We start from the raw sequence: 23,284 nt of genomic DNA, 5'->3' as shown, positions 1-23,284 counted from the left end.
GCATCAATGGTAAAATAGATGCACTTACTCAAAAGATCAAAATCTTAGCCATAACACCAACAACTATCGGAGCCGTAGTAACAACAAGTTGTGAATTATGTGGAAACCCTGGGCACACTAATGCTAATTGTCAGTTATTGGCTGGTATTCCTACCAACCAAGTATATTACACTCAAGGGAACCCGTATTCCAACACTTACAATCCTGGCTGGAGAAATCATCCGAACTTTTCTTATAAAAATAACAACGCTTTGTTTCCTTCAAACCTAACACCTGCTACTCCACCTAGTCATCGGAATGGAGCCCCTGTTGCTTGACAAGCACCTAGAAAGTCAAATCTAGATATAATGATGGAAAAATTCATGACTGATCAAGCTCAACAAAACAAAGATTTCGCAAATCAAAATGCTCATACGAGTGAAATGATGAAACAATTGTCAAGTAAACTTGATGCTATGGCTACCCATAATAAAATGTTAGAAACCCAGATTTTCCATGTAGCCCAACAACAAGTAACAATAGCAGTCCCAGTTGGAACATTTCCTGGTCAACCACAACCTAACCCAAAAGGCCATGCTAATGCTTATACACTACGAAGTGGGAAAAATTCAGATAAACCAGTTGACCCAAGACTCCAAAATCCAGCCATGTATCAAAACTCTCGTAAAGGAACTAAAAAGGTAAGCGAACCAACCCATGATGGAAAGGTAGACAAAAATGGAGAGTCAGAAAATAAAGAAACACCTTATGTGCCTTCGCTACCATACAAACCACCTATACCTTATCCTCAAAGACTTGCTAAGTCCAAAAATGAAGGACAATTTAAGAAATTCGTAGAACTTCTGAAGTTGCTTAATACGACTATACCATTCACAGAAGCCATTACGCAAATGCCTTCATATTCTAAATTCCTTAAAGATATCTTATCTAATAAGAAAAATCTTGAGAATAATGAAATCGTTATTCTTACTGCTGAGTGTAGAGGTATTATTCAAAATAACACGCCTCTTAAGTATTCTGTTGTTCCTTCACAGGAGGAACCACATAACAACATTGTTGCCCCTGCCACCAACCGAAACAATTTCGAATTAAAACCTTCGCTGTTATTAGTCGTTCAACAAAACCAATTTTCAGGTAGTCCTATAGACAATCCAAACTTTCATTTATCAGTGTTTGTGCAGTACACAAACATAGTGAAAGCAAATGGTGTCAGTCCCGAAGCTATTAGACTACGTCTTTTGCATTTTTCCTTAAGAGATAGAGCTAGAGGTTGGCTCCAGTATCTACCTTCGAACTTTGTAACCACATGGGACGAGTTGTAGAAAGACTTTTTAGCCTGATATTTCCCACCAAGCAAGACGGCTATGCTAAGAGCTCAAATCAACAGATTTAAGTAAAAAGACAACGAATCTCTTTTCTACGCTTGGGAAAGATACAAGGACATGATGCGACTTTGTCCACACCATGGACTTAACGAATGGTTGATTATCCATACTTTCTACAATGGTATTTTGCATAACACTAAAATAAGTGTGAGCGTTGCAGCAGGCGACGCTCTAATGGACAAACCATATGATGAAGCATATGAACTCATAAAGAACATGGATCAAAATCATTTATAATAGGGAGTTGAATGCACCGCTACCGAAAAACTAACTCCGAAAGGCAGAATGTACGAAGTTAATAGCATAGACCGCATCAATGCTAAAATAGATGCACTTACTCAAAAGATCAAAAGCTTAGCCAAACACCAACAGCTATCGGAGCCGTAGTGACAACAAGTTGTGAATTGTGTGGAACCCCTGGGCACACTAATGCTGATTGTCAGTTATTGGCTGGTATTCCTACCAACCAAGTAAATTACACTCAAGGGAACCCATATTCCAACACTTACAATCCTGGCTGGAGAAATCATCCGAACTTTTCTTATAAAAATAACAACGCTTTGTTTCCTTCAAACCTAACACCTGCTATTCCACCTAGTTATCGGAATGGAGCCCCTGTTGCTCCACAAGCACCTAGAAAGTCAAATCTAGAGATAATGATGGAAAACTTCATGACTGCTCTAGCTCAACAAAACAAAGATTTCGCAAATCAAAATGCTCATACGAGCGAAATGATGAAACAATTGTCAAGTAAACTTGATGATATGGCTACCCATAATAAAATGTTAGAAACCCAGATTTTCCATGTAGCCCAATAAAAAGTAACAATAGCAGTCCCAGTTGGAACATTTCCTAGTCAACCACAACCTAACCTAAAAGGCCATGCTAATGCTATTACACTTCAAAGTGGGACAAAATTAGATGAACCAGTTGACCCAAGACTCCAAAATCATGCCATGTATCAAAACTCTGGTAAAGGAACTAAAAAGGTAAACGAACCAACCGATGATGGAAAGGTAGACAAAAATGGAGAGTCAGAAGATAAAGAAACACCTTATGTGCCTTCGCCACCATACAAACCACCTATACCTTATCCTCAAAGACTTGCTAAGTCCAAAAATGAAGGACAATTTAAGAAATTCGTAGAACTTCTGAAGTACCTTAATATCACTATACCATTCACAGAAGCCATTACGCAAATGCCTTCATATGCTAAATTTCTTAAAGATATCTTATCTAATAAGAAATATCTTGAGAATAATGAAGTCGTTATTCTTACTTCTGAGTGTAGCGGTGTTATTCAAAATAACAAGCCTCTTAAGTATTACGTTGTTCCTTCACAGGAGGAACCACAAAACAACATTGATTCCCCTGCCACCAGCCGAAACGATTACGAATTAAAACCTTTGCTGTTATTAGTCGTTCAACAAAACCAATTTTCAGGTAGTCCTATAGACAATCCAAACTTTCATTTATCAGTGTTTGTGCAGTACACAAACATAGTGAAAGCAAATGGTGTCAGTCCCGAAGCTATTAGACTACGTCTTTTTCCTTTTTCCTTAAGAGATAGAGCTAGAGGTTGGCTCCAGTGTCTACCTTCGAACTTTGTAACCATATGGGACGAGTTGAAGAAAGTCTTTTTAGCCCGATATTTCCCACCAAGCAAGATGGCTATGCTAAGAGCTCAAATCAACGGATTTTAGTAAAAAGACAACAAATCTCTTTTCTACGCTTGGGAAAGATACAAGGACATGATGCGACTTTGTCCACACCATGGACTTAACGAATGGTTGATTATCCATACTTTCTACAATGGTATTTTGCATAACACTAAAATGAGTGTGAGCGTTGCAGCAGGCGATGCTCTAATGGACAAACCATATGATGAAGCATATGAACTCATAAAGAACATGGATCAAAATCATTTATAATAGGGAGTTGAATGCACCACTACCGAAAAACTAACTCCGAAAGGCAGAATGTACGAAGTTAATAGCATAGACCGCATCAATGCTAAAATAGATGCACTTACTCAAAAGATCAAAAGCTTAGCCAGACACCAACAGCTATCGGAGCCGTAGTGACAACAAGTTGTGAATTGTGTGGAACCCCTGGGCACACTAATGCTGATTGTCAGTTATTGGCTGGTATTCCTACCAACCAAGTAAATTACACTCAAGGGAACCCATATTCCAACACTTACAATCCTGGCTGGAGAAATCATCCGAACTTTTCTTATAAAAATAACAACGCTTTGTTTCCTTCAAACCTAACACCTGCTATTCCACCTAGTTATCGGAATGGAGCCCCTGTTGCTCCACAAGCACCTAGAAAGTCAAATCTAGAGATAATGATGGAAAACTTCATGACTCCTCTAGCTCAACAAAACAAAGATTTCGCAAATCAAAATGCTCATACGAGTGAAATGATGAAACAATTGTCAAGTAAACTTGATGCTATGGCTACCCATAATAAAATGTTAGAAACCCAGATTTTCCATGTAGCCCAATAACAAGTAACAATAGCAGTCCCAGTTGGAACATTTCCTAGTCAACCACAACCTAACCTAAAAGGTCATGCTAATGCTATTACACTTCGAAGTGGGACAAAATTAGATGAACCAATTGACCCAAGACTCCAAAATCCAGCCATGTATCAAAACTCTGGTAAAGGAACTAAAAAGGTAAACGAACCAACCCATGATGGAAAGGTAGACAAAAATGGAGAGTCAGAAGATAAAGAAACACCTTATGTGCCTTCGCCACCATACAAACCACCTATACCTTATCCTCAAAGACTTGCTAAGTCCAAAAATGAAGGATAATTTAAGAAATTCGTAGAACTTCTGAAGTAGCTTAATATCACTATACCATTCACAGAAGCCATTACGCAAATGCCTTCACATGCTAAATTTCTTAAAGATATCTTATCTAATAAGAAATATCTTGAGAATAATGAAGTCTTTATTCTTACTTCTGAGTGTAGCGGTGTTATTCAAAATAACACGCCTCTTAAGTATTACGTTGTTCCTTCACAGGAGGAACCACAAAACAACATTGATTCCCCTGCCACCAACCGAAACGATTTCGAATTAAAACCTTTGTTGTTATCAGTCGTTCAACAAAACCAATTTTCAGGTAGTCCTATAGACAATCCAAACTTTCATTTATCAGTGTTTGTGCAGTACAAAAACATAGTGAAAGCAAATGGTGTCAGTCCCGAAGCTATTAGACTACGTCTTTTGCATTTTTCCTTAAGAGATAGAGCTAGAGGTTGGCTCCAGTATCTACCTTCGAACTTTGTAACCATATGGGACGAGTAGAAGAAAGTCTTTTTAGCCCGATATTTCCCACCAAGCAAGATGGCTATGCTAAGAGCTCAAATCAACGGATTTTAGTAAAAAGACAACAAATCTCTTTTCTACGCTTGGGAAAGATACAAGGACATGATGCGACTTTGTCCACACCATGGACTTAACGAATGGTTGATTATCCATACTTTCTACAATGGTATTTTGCATAACACTAAAATGAGTGTGAGCGTTGCAGCAGGCGATGCTCTAATGGACAAACCATGTGATGAAGCATATGAACTCATAAAGAACATGGAACAAAATCATTTATAATAGGGAGTTGAATGCACCGCTACCGAAAAACTAACTATGAAATGCAGAATGTACAAAGTTAATAGCATAGATCGCATCAATGCTAAAATAGACGCACTTACTCAAAAGATCAAAAGCTTATCCATAACACCAACAGCTATCGGAGCCGTAGTAACAACAAGTTGTGAATTATGTGGAACCCCTGAGCACACTAATGCTGATTGTCAGTTATTGTGTGGAACCAAATAAATTACACTCAAGGAAACCCATATTCAAACACTTACAATCCTGGCTGGAGAAATCATCCGAACTTTTCTTATAAAAATAACCACGTTTTGTTTCCTTCAAACCTAACACCTGCTATTCCACCTGGTTATTAGAAAGGAGCTCTTGTTGCTCCACAAGCACCTAGAAAGTCAAATCTAGAGATAATGATGGAAAACTTTATGACTGCTCAAGCTCAACAAAACACATATTTCGCAAATCAAAATGCTCATACGAGTGAAATGATGAAGCAATTGTCAAGTAAACTTGATGCTATGGCTACCCATAATAAAATGTTAGAAACCCAAATTTTCCATGTAGCCCAACAACAAGTAACAATAGCAGTCCCAGTTGGAACATTTCCTGGTCAACCATAACCTAACCCAAAAGGCCATGCTAATGCTATTACACTACGAAGTGGGACAAAATTAGATGAACCAGTTGACCCAAGACTCCAAAATCCAGCCATGTATCTAACTCTAGTGAAGGAACTAAAAAGGTAAACGAACCAACCCATGATGGAAAGGTAGACAAAAATGGAGAGTCAGAAGAGAAAGAAACACCTTATGTGCCTTCGCCACCATACAAACCACCTATACCTTATCCTCAAAGACTTGCTAAGTCCAAAAATGAAGGACAATATAAGAAATTCGTAGAACTTCTGAAGTAGCTTAATATCACTATACAATTTACAAAAGACATTACGCAAATGCCTTCATATGCTAAATTCCTTAAAGATATCTTATTTAATAAGAAAAATCTTGAGAATAATGAAATCGTTATTCTTACTGCTGAGTGTAGCAGTATTATTCAAAATAACACGCCTCTTAAGTATTATGTTGTTATCAACCGAAATGATTTTGAATAAAAACCTTCGCTGTTATCCGTCGTTCAACAAAACCAATTTCCAGGTAGTCCTATAGACAATCCAAACTTACATTTATCAGTGTTTGTGCAGTACACAGACACAGTGAAAGCAATTGGTGTCAGTTCTGAAGTAATTAGACTACTTCTTTTGCCTTTCTCCTTAAGAGATAGAGCTAGAGGTTTGCTCCAGTATCTACCTTCGAACTCTGTAACCACGTGGGACGAGTTCAAGAAAGTCTTTTTAGCCCGATATTTCCCACCAAGCAAGACGGCTATGCTAAGAGCTCAAATCAACAGATTTTTGTAAAAAGACAACGAATCTCTTTTCTACGCTTGGGAAAGATACAAGGACATGATGCGACTTTGTCCACACCATGGACTTAACGAATGGTTGATTATCCATACTTTCTACAATGGTATTTTGCATAACACTAAAATGAGTGTGAGCGTTGCAGCTGGCGATGCTCTAATGGACAAACCATATGATGAAGCATATGAACTCATAAAGAACATGGATCAAAATCATTTATAATAGGGAGTTGAATGCACCGCTACCCAAAAACTAACTCCGAAAGGGAGAATGTACGAAGTTAATAGCATAGACCGCATCAATGCTAAAATAGATGCACTTACTCAAAAGATCAAAAGCTTAGCCATAACACCAACAGCTATCGGAGCCGTAGTAATAACAAGTTGTGAATTGTGTGGAACCCCTGGGCACACTAATGCTGATTGTCAGTTATTGGCTGGTATTCCTACCAACCAAGTAAATTACACTCAAGGAAACCCATATTCCAACATTTACAATCCTGGCTGGAGAAATCATCCTAACTTTTCTTCTAAAAATAACCACGCTTTGTTTCCTTCAAACCTAACACCTGCTATTCCACCTGGTTATTAGAAAGGAGCCCTTGTTGCTCCACAAGCACCTAGAAAGTCAAATCTAGAGATAATGATGGAAAACTTGATGACTGCTCAAGCTCAACAAAACACATATTTCGCAAATCAAAATGCTCATACGAGTGAAATGATGAAACTATTGTCAAGTAAACATGATATTATGGCTACCCATAATAAAATGTTCGAAACCCGGATTTTCCATGTAGCCCAACAACAAGTAACAATAGCAGTCCTAGTTGGAACATTTCCTGGTCAACCATAACCTAACCCAAAAGGCCATGCTAATGCTATTACACTACGAAGTGGGACAAAATTAGATGAACCAGTTGACCTAAGACTCCGAAATCCAGCCATGTAACAAAACTCTGGTAAAGGAACTAAAAAGGTAAACGAACCAACCCATGATGGAAAGGTAGACAAAAATGGAGAGTCAAAAGATAAAGAAACACCTTATGTGCCTTCGCCACCATACAAACCACCTAAACCTTATCCTCAAAGACTTGCTAAGTCCAAAAATAAAGGACAATTTAAGAAATTCGTAGTACTTCTGAAGTAGCTTAATATCACTATACCATTCATAGAAGCCATTACGCAAATGCCTTCAAAGGCTAAATTCCTTAAAGATATTTTATCTAAAAAGAAAAATCTTGAGGATAATGAAATCGTTATTCTTATTGTTGAGTGTAGCGGTATTATTCAAAATAACACGCCTCTTAAGTATTATGTTGTTCCTTCACAGGAGGAACCACATAACAACATTGTTGCCCCTGCCATCAAACGAAACAATTTTGAATTTAAACCTTCGCTGTTATCAGTCGTTCAACAAAACCAATTTTCAGGTAGCCCTATAGACAATCCAAACTTACATTTATCAGTGTTTGTGCAGTACGCAGACACAGTGAAAGCAAATGGTGTCAGTTCCGAAGTAATTAGACTACGTCTTTTTCCTTTTTCCTTAAGAGATTGAGCTAGAGGTTGGCTCCAGTATCTACCTTCGAACTCTATAACCACATGGGACGAGTTGAAGAAAGTCTTTTTAGCCCGATATTTCCCACCAAGCAAGACGGCTATGCTAACATCTCAAATCAACGGATTTAAGTAAAAAGACAACGTATCTCTTTTCTACGCTTGGGAAAGATACAAGAACATGATGTGACTTTGTCCATACCATGGACTTAAGCAATGGTTGATTATCCATACTTTCTACAATGGTATTTTGCATAACACTAAAATGAGTTTGAGCGCTGCAGCTGGCGGTGCTTTAATGGACAAACCATATGATGAAGCATATGAACTCATATAGAACATGGATCAAAATCATTTATAATAGGGATTTGAATGCACCGCTACCGAAAAACTAACTCCGAAAGGAAGAATCTACGAAGTTAATAGCATAGACCACATCAATGCTAAAATAGATGCACTTACTCAAAAGATCAAAAGCTTAGCCATAACAACAACAGCTATCGGAGCAGCAATAATACCAAGTTGTGAATTGTGTGGAACCCCTGGGCACACTAATGCTGATGTCAGTTATTGGCTGGTATTCCTACCAACCAAGTAAATTACACTCAAGAAAACCCATATTCCAACACTTACAATCCGGGCTGGAGAAATCATCTGAACTTTTCTTATAAAAATAACCACGCTTTGTTTCCTTCAAACCTAACACTTGCTATTCCACCTGGTTATCAGATAGGAGCCCTTGTTGCTCCACAAGCACCTAGAAAGTCAAATCTAGAGATAATGATGGAAAACTTTATGACTACTCAAGCTCAACAAAACACATATTTTGCAAATCAAAATGCTCATACGAGTGAAATGATGAAACAATTGTCAAGTAAACTTGATGTTATGGCTAACCATAATAAAATGTTTGAAACCCAGATTTTCCATGTAGCCCAACAACAAGTAACAATAGCAGTCCCAGTTGGAACATTTCCTGGTCAACCACAACCTAACCCAAAAGGCCATGTTAATGCTATTACACTACGAAGTGGGACAAAATTAGATGAACCAGTTGACCCAAGACTCCAAAATCCAGCCATGTATCAAAACTCTGGTAAAGGAACTAAAAAGGTAAACGAACCTACCCATGATGGAAAGGAAGACAAAAATTGAGAGTCAGAAGATAAAGAAACACCTTATGTGCCTTCGCCACCATACAAACCACCTATACCTTATCCTCAAAGACTTGCTAAGTCCAAAAATGAAGGATAATTTAAGAAATTTGTAGAACTTCTGAAGTAGCTTAATATCACTATACCATTCACAGAAGCCATTAGGCAAATGGCTTCATATGCTAAATTCCTTGAAGATATCTTATCTAATAAGAAAAATCTTGAGGATAATAAAATCGTTATGATTACTGCTGAGTGTAGCGGTATTATTCAAAATAATACGTCTGTTAAGTATTATGTTGTTCCTTCACAGGAGGAACCACATAACAACATTGTTGCCCCTTCCATCAACCGAAGCGATTTCGAATTAAAACCTTCGCTGTTATCAGTCGTTCAACAAAACCAATTTTCAGGTAGTCTTATAGGCAATCCAAACTTACATTCATCAGTGTTTGTGCAGTACGTAGAAAAAGTGAAAGCAAATGGTGTCAGTCCCGAAGCAATTAGACTACGTCTTTTGCCTTTTTCCTTAAGAGATAGAACTAGAGCTTGTCTCTACCTTCGAACTCTGTAACCACATGGGACGAGTTGAAGAAAGTATTTTTAGCCCGATATTTCCCACCAAGCAAGACGGCTATGCTAAGAGCTCAAATCAACGGATTTAAGTGAAAAGACAACAAATCTCTTTTCTACGCTTGGGAAAGATACAAGAACATGATGCAACTTTGTCCACACCATTGACTTAAGCAATGGTTGATTATCCATACTTTCTACAATGGTCTATTGCATAACACTAAAATGAGTTTGAGTGTTGCAACTGGCGGTGCTCTAATGGACAAACCATATGATGAAGCATATGAACTCATACAGAACATGGATCAAAATCATTTATAATAGGGAGTTGAATGCACTGCTACCGAAAAACAAACTCCGAAAGGAAGAATGTGCGAAGTTAATAGCATAGACCGCATCAATGTTAAAATAGATGCACTTACTCAAAAGATCAAAAGTTTAGCCATTACACCAGCTACTATCGGAGATGCAGTAACACCAAGTTATGAATTGTGTGGAACCCCTGGACACACTAATGCTGATTGTCAGTTATTGGCTGGTATTCCAACCAACCAAGTAAATTACACTCAAGGAAACCCATATTCCAACACTTACAATCCTGGCTGAAGAAATCATCCGAACTTTTCTTATAAAAATAACAACGCTTTGTTTCCTTGAAACCCAACACGTGTTATTCCACCTGGTTATCAGAAAGGATCCCCTGTTGCTCCAAAAGCACCTAGAAAGTCAAATCTAGAGATAATGATGGAAAACTTTATGATTGCTCAAGCTCAAAAAACAAAGATTTCGCAAATCAAAATGCTCATACGAGTGAAACGATGAAAAAATTGTCAAGTAAACTTGATGGTATGGCTACCCATAATAAAATGTTAGAAACCCAAATTTTCCATGTAGCCCAACAACAAGTAACAATAGCAGTCCCAGTTGGAACATTTCCTGGTTAACCACAACCTAACCCAAAAGGCCATGCTAATGCTATTACACTACGAAGTGGGACAAAATTAGCTGAACCATTTGACCCAAGACTCCAAAATCCAACCATGAATCAAAACTCTGGTAAAGGAATTAAATGGTAAACGAACCAACCCATGATGGAAAGGAAGACAAAAATGGAGAGTCAGAAGATAAAGAAACACCTTATGTGCCTTCGCCACCATACAAACCACCTATACCTTATCCTCAAAGACTTGCTAAGTCCAAAAATGAAGGACAATTTAAGAAATTCATACAACTTCTGAAGTAGCTTAATATCACTATACCATTCACAGAAGCCATTAGGCAAATGGCTTCATATGCTAAATTCCTTGAAGATATCTTATCTAATAAGAAAAATCTTGAGGATAATGAAATCGTTATGCTTACTGTTGAGTGTAGCGGTATTATTCAAAATAATACGTCTCTTAAGTACTATGTTGTTCCTTCACAGGAGGAACCATATAACAATATTGTTGCCCCTGCCATCAACCGAAGCGATTTCGAATTAAAAGCTTCGTTGTTATCAGTCGTTCAACAAAACCAATTTTCAGGTAGTCCTATAGACAATCCAAACTTACATTCATCAGCGTTTGTGTAGTACACAGACACAGTGAAAGCAAATGGTGTCAGTCCCGAAGCAATTAGACTAAGCCTTTTGCCTTTTTCCTTAAGATATAGAACTAGAGCTTGTCTCACCTTCGAACTCTGTAACCACATGGGACGAGTTGAAGAAAGTCTTTTTAGCCCGATATTTCCCAACAAGCAAGACGGCTATGCTAAGAGCTCAAATCAACGGATTTAAGTAAAAAGACAACAAATCTCTTTTCTACGCTTGGGAAAGATACAAGGACATGATGCAACTTTGTCCACACCATGGACTTAAGCAATGGTTGATTATCCATACTTTCTACAATGGTCTTTTGCATAACACTAAAATGAGTTTGAGTGTTGCAGCTGGCGGTGCTTTAATGGAAAAACCATATGATGAAGCATATGAACTCATACAGAACATGGATCAAAATCATTTATAACAGGGAGTTGAATGCACTGCTACCGAAAACCTAACTCCGAAAGGAAGAATGTACGAAGTTAATAGCATAGACCGCATCAATGTTAAAATAGATGCACTTACTCAAAAGATCAAAAGTTTAGCCATTACACCAGCAGCTATCGGAGATGCAGTAACACCAAGTTGTGAATTGTGTGGAACCCCTGAACACACTAATGTTGATTGTCAGTTTTTGGCTGGTATTCCTACCAACCAAGTAAATTACACTCAAGGAAACCCATATTCTAACACTTACAATCCTGGCTAGAGAAATCATCTGAACTTTTCTTAGAAAAATAACAACGCTTTAATTCCTTGAAACCTAACACCTGCTATTCCACCTGGTTATCAGAAAGGATCCCCTGTTGTTCCAAAAGCACCTAGAAAGTCAAATCTAGAGATAATGATGGAAAACTTTATGATTGCTCAAGCTCAAAAAACAAAGATTTCGCAAATCAAAATGCTCATACGAGTGAAACGCTGAAACAATTGTCAAGTAAACTTGATGCTATGGCTACCCATAATAAAATGTTAGAAACCCAAATTTTCCATGTAGCCCAACAACAAGTAACAATAGCAGTTCCAGTTGGAACATTTCTTGGTCAACCACAACCTAACCCAAAAGGCCATGCTAATGCTATTACACTACGAAGTGGGACAAAATTAGATGAACCATTTGACCCAAGACTCCAAAATCCAGCCATGAATCAAAACTCTGGTAAAGGAACTAAAAAGGTAAACGAACCAACCCATGATGGAAAGGAAGACAAAAATGGAGAGTCAGAAGATAAAGAAACACCTTATGTGCCTTCTCCACCATACAAACCACCTATACCTTATCCTCAAAGACTTGCTAAGTCCAAAAATGAAGGACAATTTAAGAAATTCATACAACTTCTGAAGTAGCTTAATATCACTATACCATTCACAGAAGCCATTAGGCAAATGGCTTCATATGCTAAATTCCTTGAAGATATCTTATCTAATAAGAAAAATCTTGAGGATAATGAAATCGTTATGCTTACTGTTGAGTGTAGCGGTATTATTCAAAATAATACGTCTCTTAAGTACTATGTTGTTCCTTCACAAGAGGAACCATATAACAATATTGTTGCCCCTGCCATCAACCGAAGCGATTTCTAATTAAAAGCTTCGCTGTTATCAGTCGTTCAACAAAACGAATTTTCAGGTAGTCCTATAGACAATCCAAACTTACATTCACCAGCGTTTGTGTAGTACACAGACACAGTGAAAGCAAATGGTGTCAGTCCCGAAGCAATTAGACTAAGCCTTTTGCCTTTTTCCTTAAGAGATAGAACTAGAGCTTTTCTCACCTTCGAACTCTGTAACCACATGGGACGAGTTGAAGAAAGTCTTTTTAGCCCGATATTTCCCAACAAGCAAGACGGCTATGCTAAGAGCTCAAATCAACGGATTTAAGTAAAAAGACAACAAATCTCTTTTCTACGCTTGGGAAAGATACAAGGACATGATGCAACTTTGTCCACACCAAGGACTTAAGCAATGGTTGATTATCCATACTTTCTACAATGGTCTTTTGCATAACACTAAAATGAGTTTGAGTGTTGCAGCTGGCGGTGCTTTAATGGAAAAACCATATGATGAAGCATATGAACTCATACAGAACATGGATCAAAATCATTTATAACAGGGAGTTGAATGCACTGCTACCGAAAACCTAACTCCGAAAGGAAGAATGTACGAAGTTAATAGCATAGACCGCATCAATGTTAAAATAGATGCACTTACTCAAAAGATCAAAAGTTTAGCCATTACACCAGCAGCTATCGGAGATGCAGTAACACCAAGTTGTGAATTGTGTGGAACCCCTGGACACACTAATGCTGATTGTCAGTTTTTGGCTGGTATTCCTACCAACCAAGTAAATTACACTCAAGGAAACCCATATTCTAACACTTACAATCCTGGCTGGAGAAATCATCTGAACTTTTCTTAGAAAAATAACAACGCTTTGTTTCCTTGAAACCTAACACCTGCTATTCCACCTGGTTATCAGAAAGGATCCCCTGTTGTTCCAAAAGCACCTAGAAAGTCAAATCTAGAGATAATGATGGAAAACTTTATGATTGCTCAAGCTCAAAAAACAAAGATTTCGCAAATCAAAATGCTCATACGAGTGAAACGATGAAACAATTGTCAAGTAAACTTGATGCTATGGCTACCCATAATAAAATGTTAGAAACCCAAATTTTCCATGTAGCCCAACAACAAGTAACAATAGCAGTTCCAGTTGGAACATTTCTTGGTCAACCACAACCTAACCCAAAAGGCCATGCTAATGCTATTACACTACGAAGTGGGACAAAATTAGATGAACCATTTGACCCAAGACTCCAAAATCCAGCCATGAATCAAAACTCTGGTAAAGGAACTGAAAAGGTAAACGAACCAACCCATGATGGAAAGGAAGACAAAAATGGAGAGTCAGAAGATAAAGAAACACCTTATGTGCCTTCTCCACCATACAAACCACCTATACCTTATCCTCAAAGACTTGCTAAGTCCAAAAATGAAGGACAATTTAAGAAATTCATACAACTTCTGAAGTAGCTTAATATCACTATACCATTCACAGAAGCCATTAGGCAAATGGCTTCATATGCTAAATTCCTTGAAGATATCTTATCTAATAAGAAAAATCTTGAGGATAATGAAATTGTTATGCTTACTGTTGAGTGTAGCGGTATTATTCAAAATAATACGTCTCTTAAGTATTATGTTGTTCCTTCACAGGAGGAACCATATAACAATATTGTTGCCCCTGCCATCAACCGAAGCGATTTCGAATTAAAAGCTTCGTTGTTATCAGTCGTTCAACAAAACCAATTTTCAGGTAGTCCTATAGACAATCCAAACTTACATTCATCAGCGTTTGTGTAGTACACAGACACAGTGAAAGCTAATGGTGTCAGTCCCGAAGCAATTAGACTAATCCTTTTGCCTTTTTCCTTAAGAGATAGAACTAGAGCTTGTCTTACCTTCGAACTCTGTAACCACATGGGACGAGTTGAAGAAAGTCTTTTTAGCCCGATATTTCCCAACAAGCATGACGGCTATGCTAAGAGCTCAAATCAACGGATTTAAGTAAAAAGACAACAAATCTCTTTTCTACGCTTGGGAAAGATACAAGGACATGATGCAACTTTGTCCACACCAAGGACTTAAGCAATGGTTGATTATCCATACTTTCTACAATGGTCTTTTGCATAACACTAAAATGAGTTTGAGTGTTGCAGCTGGCGGTGCTTTAATGGAAAAACCATATGATGAAGCATATGAACTCATACAGAACATGGATCAAAATCATTTATAACAGGGAGTTGAATGCACTGCTACCGAAAACCTAACTCCGAAAGGAAGAATGTACGAAGTTAATAGCATAGACCGCATCAATGTTAAAATAGATGCACTTACTCAAAAGATCAAAAGTTTAGCCATTACACCAGCAGCTATCGGAGATGCAGTAACACCAAGTTGTGAATTGTGTGGAACCCCTGGACACACTAATGCTGATTGTCAGTTTTTGGCTGGTATTCCTACCAACCAAGTAAATTACACTCAAGGAAACCCATATTCTAACACTTACAATCCTGGCTGGAGAAATCATCTGAACTTTTCTTAGAAAAATAACAACGCTTTGTTTCCTTGAAACCTAACACCTGCTATTCCACCTGGTTATCAGAAAGGATCCCCTGTTGTTCCAAAAGCACCTAGAAAGTCAAATCTAGAGATAATGATGGAAAACTTTATGATTGCTCAAGCTTAAAAAACAAAGATTTCGCAAATCAAAATGCTCATACGAGTGAAACGATGAAACAATTGTCAAGTAAACTTGATGCTATGGCTACCCATAATAAAATGTTAGAAACCCAAATTTTCCATGTAGCCCAACAACAAGTAACAATAGCAGTTCCAGTTGGAACATTTCTTGGTCAACCACAACCTAACCCAAAAGGCCATGCTAATGCTATTACACTACGAAGTGGGACAAAATTAGATGAACCATTTGACCCAAGACTCCAAAATCCAGCCATGAATCAAAACTCTGGTAAAGGAACTGAAAAGGTAAACGAACCAACCCATGATGGAAAGGAAGACAAAAATGGAGAGTCAGAAGATAAAGAAACACCTTATGTGCCTTCTCCACCATACAAACCACCTATACCTTATCCTCAAAGACTTGCTAAGTCCAAAAATGAAGGACAATTTAAGAAATTCATACAACTTCTGAAGTAGCTTAATATCACTATACCATTCACAGAAGCCATTAGGCAAATGGCTTCATATGCTAAATTCCTTGAAGATATCTTATCTAATAAGAAAAATCTTGAGGATAATGAAATTGTTATGCTTACTGTTGAGTGTAGCGGTATTATTCAAAATAATACGTCTCTTAAGTATTATGTTGTTCCTTCACAGGAGGAACCATATAACAATATTGTTGCCCCTGCCATCAACCGAAGCGATTTCGAATTAAAAGCTTCGTTGTTATCAGTCGTTCAACAAAACCAATTTTCAGGTAGTCCTATAGACAATCCAAACTTACATTCATCAGCGTTTGTGTAGTACACAGACACAGTGAAAGCTAATGGTGTCAGTCCCGAAGCAATTAGACTAATCCTTTTGCCTTTTTCCTTAAGAGATAGAACTAGAGCTTGTCTTACCTTCGAACTCTGTAACCACATGGGACGAGTTGAAGAAAGTCTTTTTAGCCCGATATTTCCCAACAAGCATGACGGCGATGCTAAGAGCTCAAATCAACGGATTTAAGTAAAAAGACAACAAATCTCTTTTCTACGCTTGGGAAAGATACAAGGACATGATGCAACTTTGTCCACACCATGGACTTAAGCAATGGTTGATTATCCATACTTTCTACAATGGTCTTTTGCATAACACTAAAATGAGTTTGAGTGTTGCAGCTGGCGGTGCTTTAATGGAAAAACCATATGATGAAGCATATGAACTCATACAGAACATGGATCAAAATCATTTATAACAGGGAGTTGAATGCACTGCTACCGAAAACCTAACTCCGAAAGGAAGAATGTACGAAGTTAATAGCATAGACCGCATCAATCTTAAAATAGATGCACTTACTCAAAAGTTCAAAAGTTTAGCCATTACACCAGCAGCTATCGGAGATGCAGTAACACCAAGTTGTGAATTGTGTGGAACCCCTGGACACACTAATGCTGATTGTCAGTTTTTGGCTGGTATTCCTACCAACCAAGTAAATTACACTCAAGGAAACCCATATTCTAACACTTACAATCCTGGCTGGAGAAATCATCTGAACTTTTCTTAGAAAAATAACAACGCTTTGTTTCCTTGAAACCTAACACCTGCTATTCCACCTGGTTATCAGAAAGGATCCCCTGTTGTTCCAAAAGCACCTAGAAAGTCAAATCTAGAGATAATGATGGAAAACTTTATGATTGCTCAAGCTCAAAAAACAAAGATTTCGCAAATCAAAATGCTCATACGAGTGAAACGATGAAACAATTGTCAAGTAAACTTGATGCTATGGCTACCCATAATAAAATGTTAGAAACCCAAATTTTCCATGTAGCCCAACAACAAGTAACAATAGCAGTTCCAGTTGGAACATTTCTTGGTCAACCACAACCTAACCCAAAAGGCCATGCTAATGCTATTACACTACGAAGTGGGACAAAATTAGATGAACCATTTGACCCAAGACTCCAAAATCCAGCCATGAATCAAAACTCTGGTAAAGGAACTGAAAAGGTAAACGAACCAACCCATGATGGAAAGGAAGACAAAAATGGAGAGTCAGAAGATAAAGAAACACCTTATGTGCCTTCTCCACCATACAAACCACCTATACCTTATCCTCAAAGACTTGCTAAGTCCAAAAATGAAGGACAATTTAAGAAATTCATACAACTTCTGAAGTAGCTTAATATCACTATACCATTCACAGAAGCCATTAGGCAAATGGCTTCATATGCTAAATTCCTTGAAGATATCTTATCTAATAAGAAAAATCTTGAGGATAATGAAATTGTTATGCTTACTGTTGAGTGTAGCGGTATTATTCAAAATAATACGTCTCTTAAGTATTATGTTGTTCCTTCACAGGAGGAACCATATAACAATATTGTTGCCCCTGCCATCAACCGAAGCGATTTCGAATTAAAAGCTTCGTTGTTATCAGTCGTTCAACAAAACCAATTTTCAGGTAGTCCTATAGACAATCCAAACTTACATTCATCAGCGTTTGTGTAGTACACAGACACAGTGAAAGCTAATGGTGTCAGTCCCGAAGCAATTAGACTAATCCTTTTGCCTTTTTCCTTAAGAGATAGAACTAGAGCTTGTCTTACCTTCGAACTCTGTAACCACATGGGACGAGTTGAAGAAAGTCTTTTTAGCCCGATATTTCCCAACAAGCATGACGGCTATGCTAAGAGCTCAAATCAACGGATTTAAGTAAAAAGACAACAAATCTCTTTTCTACGCTTGGGAAAGATACAAGGACATGATGCAACTTTGTCCACACCATGGACTTAAGCAATGGTTGATTATCCATACTTTCTACAATGGTCTTTTGCATAACACTAAAATGAGTTTGAGTGTTGCAGCTGGCGGTGCTTTAATGGAAAAACCATATGATGAAGCATATGAACTCATACAGAACATGGATCAAAATCATTTATAATAGGGAGTTGAATGCACTGCTACCGAAAACCTAACTCCGAAAGGAAGAATGTACGAAGTTAATAGCATAGACCGCATCAATGTTAAAATAGATGCACTTACTCAAAAGATCAAAAGTTTATCCATTACAACAGCAGCTATCGGAGATGCAGTAACACCATGTTGTGAATTGTGTGGAACCCCTGGACACACTAATGCTGATTGTCAGTTTTTGGCTGGTATTCCTACCAACCAAGTAAATTACACTCAAGGAAACCCATATTCTAACACCTACAATCCTGGTTGGAGAAATCATTTGAACTTTTCTTAGAAAAATAACAACGCTTTGTTTCCTTGAAACCTAACACCTGCTATTCCACCTGGTTATCAGAAAGGATCCCCTGTTGTTCCAAAAGCACCTAGAAAGTCAAATCTAGAGATAATGATGGAAAACTTTATGATTGCTCAAGCTCAAAAAACAAAGATTTCGCAAATCAAAATGCTCATACGAGTGAAACGATGAAACAATTGTCAAGTAAACTTGATGCTATGGCTACCTATAATAAAATGTTAGAAACCCAAATTTTCCATGTAGCCCAACAACAAGTAACAATAGCAGTTCCAGTTGGAACATTTCTTGGTCAACCACAACCTAACCCAAAAGGCCATGCTAATGCTATTACACTACGAAGTGGGACAAAATTAGATGAACCATTTGACCCAAGACTCCAAAACCCAGCCATGAATCAAAACTCTGTTAAAGGAACTAAAAAGGTAAACGAACCAACCCATGATGGAAAGGAAGACAAAAATGGAGAGTCAGAAGATAAAGAAACACCTTATGTGCCTTCGCCACCATACAAACCACCTATACCTTATCCTCAAAGACTTGCTAAGTCCAAAAATGAAGGACAATTTAAGTAATTTGTAGAACTTCTGAAGTGCTTAATATCACTATACCATTCATAGAAGCCATTACGTAAATGCCTTCATAGGCTAAATTCCTTAAAGATATCTTATCTAATAAGAAAAATCTTGAGGATAATGAAATTGTTATGCTTACTGCTGAGTGTAGCGGTATTATTCAAAATAACACACCTCTTAAGCAAGCTGAGAGACCCAGATATATTTTCCATACCATGTGTGATCGGAAAGTTTATCATAGACAAAGCTATGTGCGACTTAGGAGCTAGTGTTAGTTTAATGCCTAGAGAATGTTCTCGTTCGTATAGGTCAATTCTATATTCCCACCGACTTTGTAATAATGGATATAAAGGATGATTCCAACATCCCTATTATTTTAGGAAGACCCTTTTTAGCCACACTTGGAGCCATCATAGATGTCATGAAAGGAAAGCTAACTTTTGAAGTTGGTGAAGAAAAAGTCGAATTTATTTTAGCTCAATTCTTAAAGGCGCAAGCTATAGAAGATTCATGTTGTTTCTTAGACGTCATCGATGAATGTGTGAAAGAAATGGAGAGGGAACCATCTAAGTATACTGAATTACTAAAGGTTCCAGCTCCTCCTACATTCGAAGATGATACGTAGATGACAGACTGAGGGAATGTCTAGCACTAACGCCCAATCCAATGCCATTCTTAAAGAAACCTTCTATATAACTTAAAACACTACCCAAAGACCTAAGGTATGAATTCCTAGACATCGAAAAATTACTTCATGTCTTAAGAAAGTATCCAACAACTTTAGGCTATAACATCTTGGACCTAAAAGGAATAAGTCCCTCTATACGTATGTATCACATTATGCTAGAGGAGGACTGTAAAACCTCTAGAGAATATCAAAGAAGAATAAATCATATCTTGAGTGATGTAGTCAAAAAGGAGGTACACAAACTATTAGAAGCAGGAATTATATACCTGATATCCGACAATAATTGGGTCAGTCCAATACATGTTGTGCCAAGAAGGGAGGTGTTACATTTTCCAGTAACGAAAAGGGTGAATCCATAGCAAAACAAATTCAAACTAGATGGAGGATGTGCATAGACTATAGAAAACTGAATAAAGCCACTCGTAAAGATCATTTTCCATGGCCTTTCATCGATCAAATGCTTCAACGAATGGCTAAACATTTTCATTTCTGTTATTTAGATGGATACTCAGAATTCTTCCGAATTCTTATTCATCATGATGACCAAGAAAAGACTACCTTCACTTGTCCTTTTGGCACGTTCACTTATCGACGAATGTCGTTTGGACTGTGTAACGCTCCTACAACATTTCAAAGATGTATGATGTCAATCTTTGTTGATTTTATAGATGACATAATGGAAGTGTTTATGGAAAAATTCTCTGTTTATGGGCAAAGTTTTGAAGGATGTCTTTCAAACCTAGAAATGGTACTTGAAAGACGCGTTAAAGTCAATCGCATATTAAATTGGGAAAAATGTCATTTCCTGATCTGATAAGGAATCGTACTTGGACATGTTATATCCGACCGAGGGATCGAAGTAGATAAAGCAAAAATAGAAATTATAGAAAATTTTCAACCTCCGACGATTCATTAAAGATTTCTCTAAAATAATCAAACCACTAACGTGCCTACTAAGGAAAGATGTTGAATTCATATTTGATGAAGACTGCTTAAAAGTGTTCGAACATCTGAAAAATGTCTCTTATTATCGCACCCATTATGCAACCACCTGATTGGAGTAAGCCATTTGAGATAATGTGTGACGCTAATGATTATGTCGTTGGCACTGTCTTGGGACAAAGAAAGGATAAAAAGCTTCATACGATTTATTATGCAAGTAGAACCTTAGACAACGTGCAGATGAACTACACCACCACAAAAAAGGAACTCCTAGATGTTGTGTTCACTTCGAATAAATTTTGTTCCTACTTAGTATGAGCGAATATAATTGTCTATACCGACCACGCTACAATTAGGTATCTATTAAGTAAGAAGGATGCTAAACTGAGACTTTTAAGATTGATTATGCTTTTATAAGAATTTGATTTAGAGATCAAGGATAATAAAAGCAATAAAAATGTGGTAGCATATCATCTCTCTAGGATTGAGGACCTAAAACCCGAACAAGTGCCCATCAATGACGTTTCCCCTACGATCGACTTGTAGACTAGTTACAAAGTGAAAGCAAAATAGTCAAATGTTCTTTGATGTATAATGACACATAAACTAATGAAGTTGTGGAATCAATTTGCACCAAAACCACGCTGCCATGGTATGCTGACTTTGTCAACTACTTAGCAGCTGAAGTACTTCCACCAGACTTACTTACCAGCAAAAGAAGCAATTCTTCCATGACCTTAAACATTACTATTGGGATGAACCCCTACTCTTTAAGAGAGGCGCCGATGATATTTTCCATCGATGTGTCCCTGAATCGGAAGTAAATGATATCATATCTCATTGCCACTCTGCACCCTATGGAGGGCATGCAAGCACCTCAAAGACTTGTGCGAAGATCTTATAATCAGTCTCTTTTGGCCTAATCTTTGGAAAGATGTCCACACCGCAATTATAAATTGCGACTGATGTCAATGCACTGGAAATATCTCTAGACGTGATGAGATTCCACTGAAAGGTATCTTAGAAGTAGAAGTCTTTGATGTTTGGGGAATAGATTTCATGGGCCCTTCCCATCTTCTTTTGGTAATAAGCACATACTCGTTGCAGTCGATTATGTATTGAAATAGATTGAGGAAGTAGCCTCTCCTACTAATGATGCACGAGTAGTCATCAAACTTTTCAAGAATGTAAGTTTTCCTAGATTCGGTGTACCAAGGATTGTCATTAGCGACAGTGGCTCCCATTTCATTTCAAACATCTTTGAAATGCTATTGCTCAAATATGGAGTCCGACACCGAGTAACAACGCCTTACCACCCTCAAACAAGTGGGCAAGTTGAGGTTTCCAATAGAGAAATTAAGCAAATATTAGAGAAAAATGTTGCAACTTCTAGGAATGGTTGGTCTGCAAAACTTCATGAAGCTCTGTGGGCTTATAGGACAACTTATAAAACTCTGATAGGAACCACTCCATTTAAACTAGTTTATCGTAAACCATGTCACATGCCTGTAGAACTCGAGCATAAAGCTTATTGGGCAATTAAGACCCTAAACATGAATTACACAGCCACAGGAGAGAAAATAATCTTAGGTATTCATGAACTAGAAGAACTTAGAATAGATGCCTATGAAAATGCCCAAATTTACAAGGAAAAAACCAAACAGTGGCATGATAAACGAATAACAAGGCTATAATTCAAAGAAGGCGACACAATCCTTCTCTTTAATTCTCGACTTAAATTATTTCCAAGAAAACTTCATTCTAGACGGTCTGGCCCTTTTGAGGTCAAAAGAGTTTTCCAAAGTGGAGCAGTAGAAATAAGAGGTAAATCCAATGAGACATTCGTCATAAACGGGCAACAACTTAAGCATTACCAAAGCGTAGAAAACAAGGATTTATGCATGAGTTACAAATTAGAAGAGCTACCCATTTTTTCGAAATAATAACCTCATTCTTAATTAATGTCGAGCTCCCGACAGTAAACGAAGCGCTACGTGGGAGGCAACCCACGATCTTAAGTTTTTATTTTCACTTATTATAACTATTACTTCTATATTTTATTTTTATTTTATTTTTATTTTACTTTTATTATTATTTTTATTATTATTATTATTATTATTATTATTATTATTACTATTATTATCTCTTTTAGCACTACATGCGGTTCAATTAACTACTAACATAATCTTCGTCTACTTTCAAGCTAACGTAGTTTAGGATAACTCAATACTAACTTAGGAGAATGCAGCCTGTTAATGACATGGAGGTTGTCTTTAGGAATGAAGCTCA

General features: G+C 37.5%; 1 protein-coding gene across 1 annotated transcript; it reads left to right on the top strand.

Annotated features, from left to right (window-relative positions):
- The first annotated feature begins 19,705 nt into the window (after positions 1 to 19,705).
- Positions 19,706 to 22,689, top strand: LOC127122875 (uncharacterized). The gene is made up of 3 exons (XM_051053150.1): positions 19,706 to 19,986; positions 21,988 to 22,078; positions 22,123 to 22,689. Exons 1-3 carry the CDS (start codon positions 19,706 to 19,708, stop codon positions 22,687 to 22,689), a joined length of 939 nt encoding a protein of 312 aa, XP_050909107.1.
- Positions 22,690 to 23,284: the final 595 nt, after the last annotated feature.

Source organism: Lathyrus oleraceus, chromosome 2 (genome assembly GCF_024323335.1).
Source record: "Lathyrus oleraceus cultivar Zhongwan6 chromosome 2, CAAS_Psat_ZW6_1.0, whole genome shotgun sequence".
Lineage (NCBI taxonomy): Eukaryota > Viridiplantae > Streptophyta > Magnoliopsida > Fabales > Fabaceae > Lathyrus > Lathyrus oleraceus.
The sequence above is the reverse complement of the archived record's forward strand: the minus strand, read 5'-3'. Positions and strand labels throughout refer to the sequence as shown.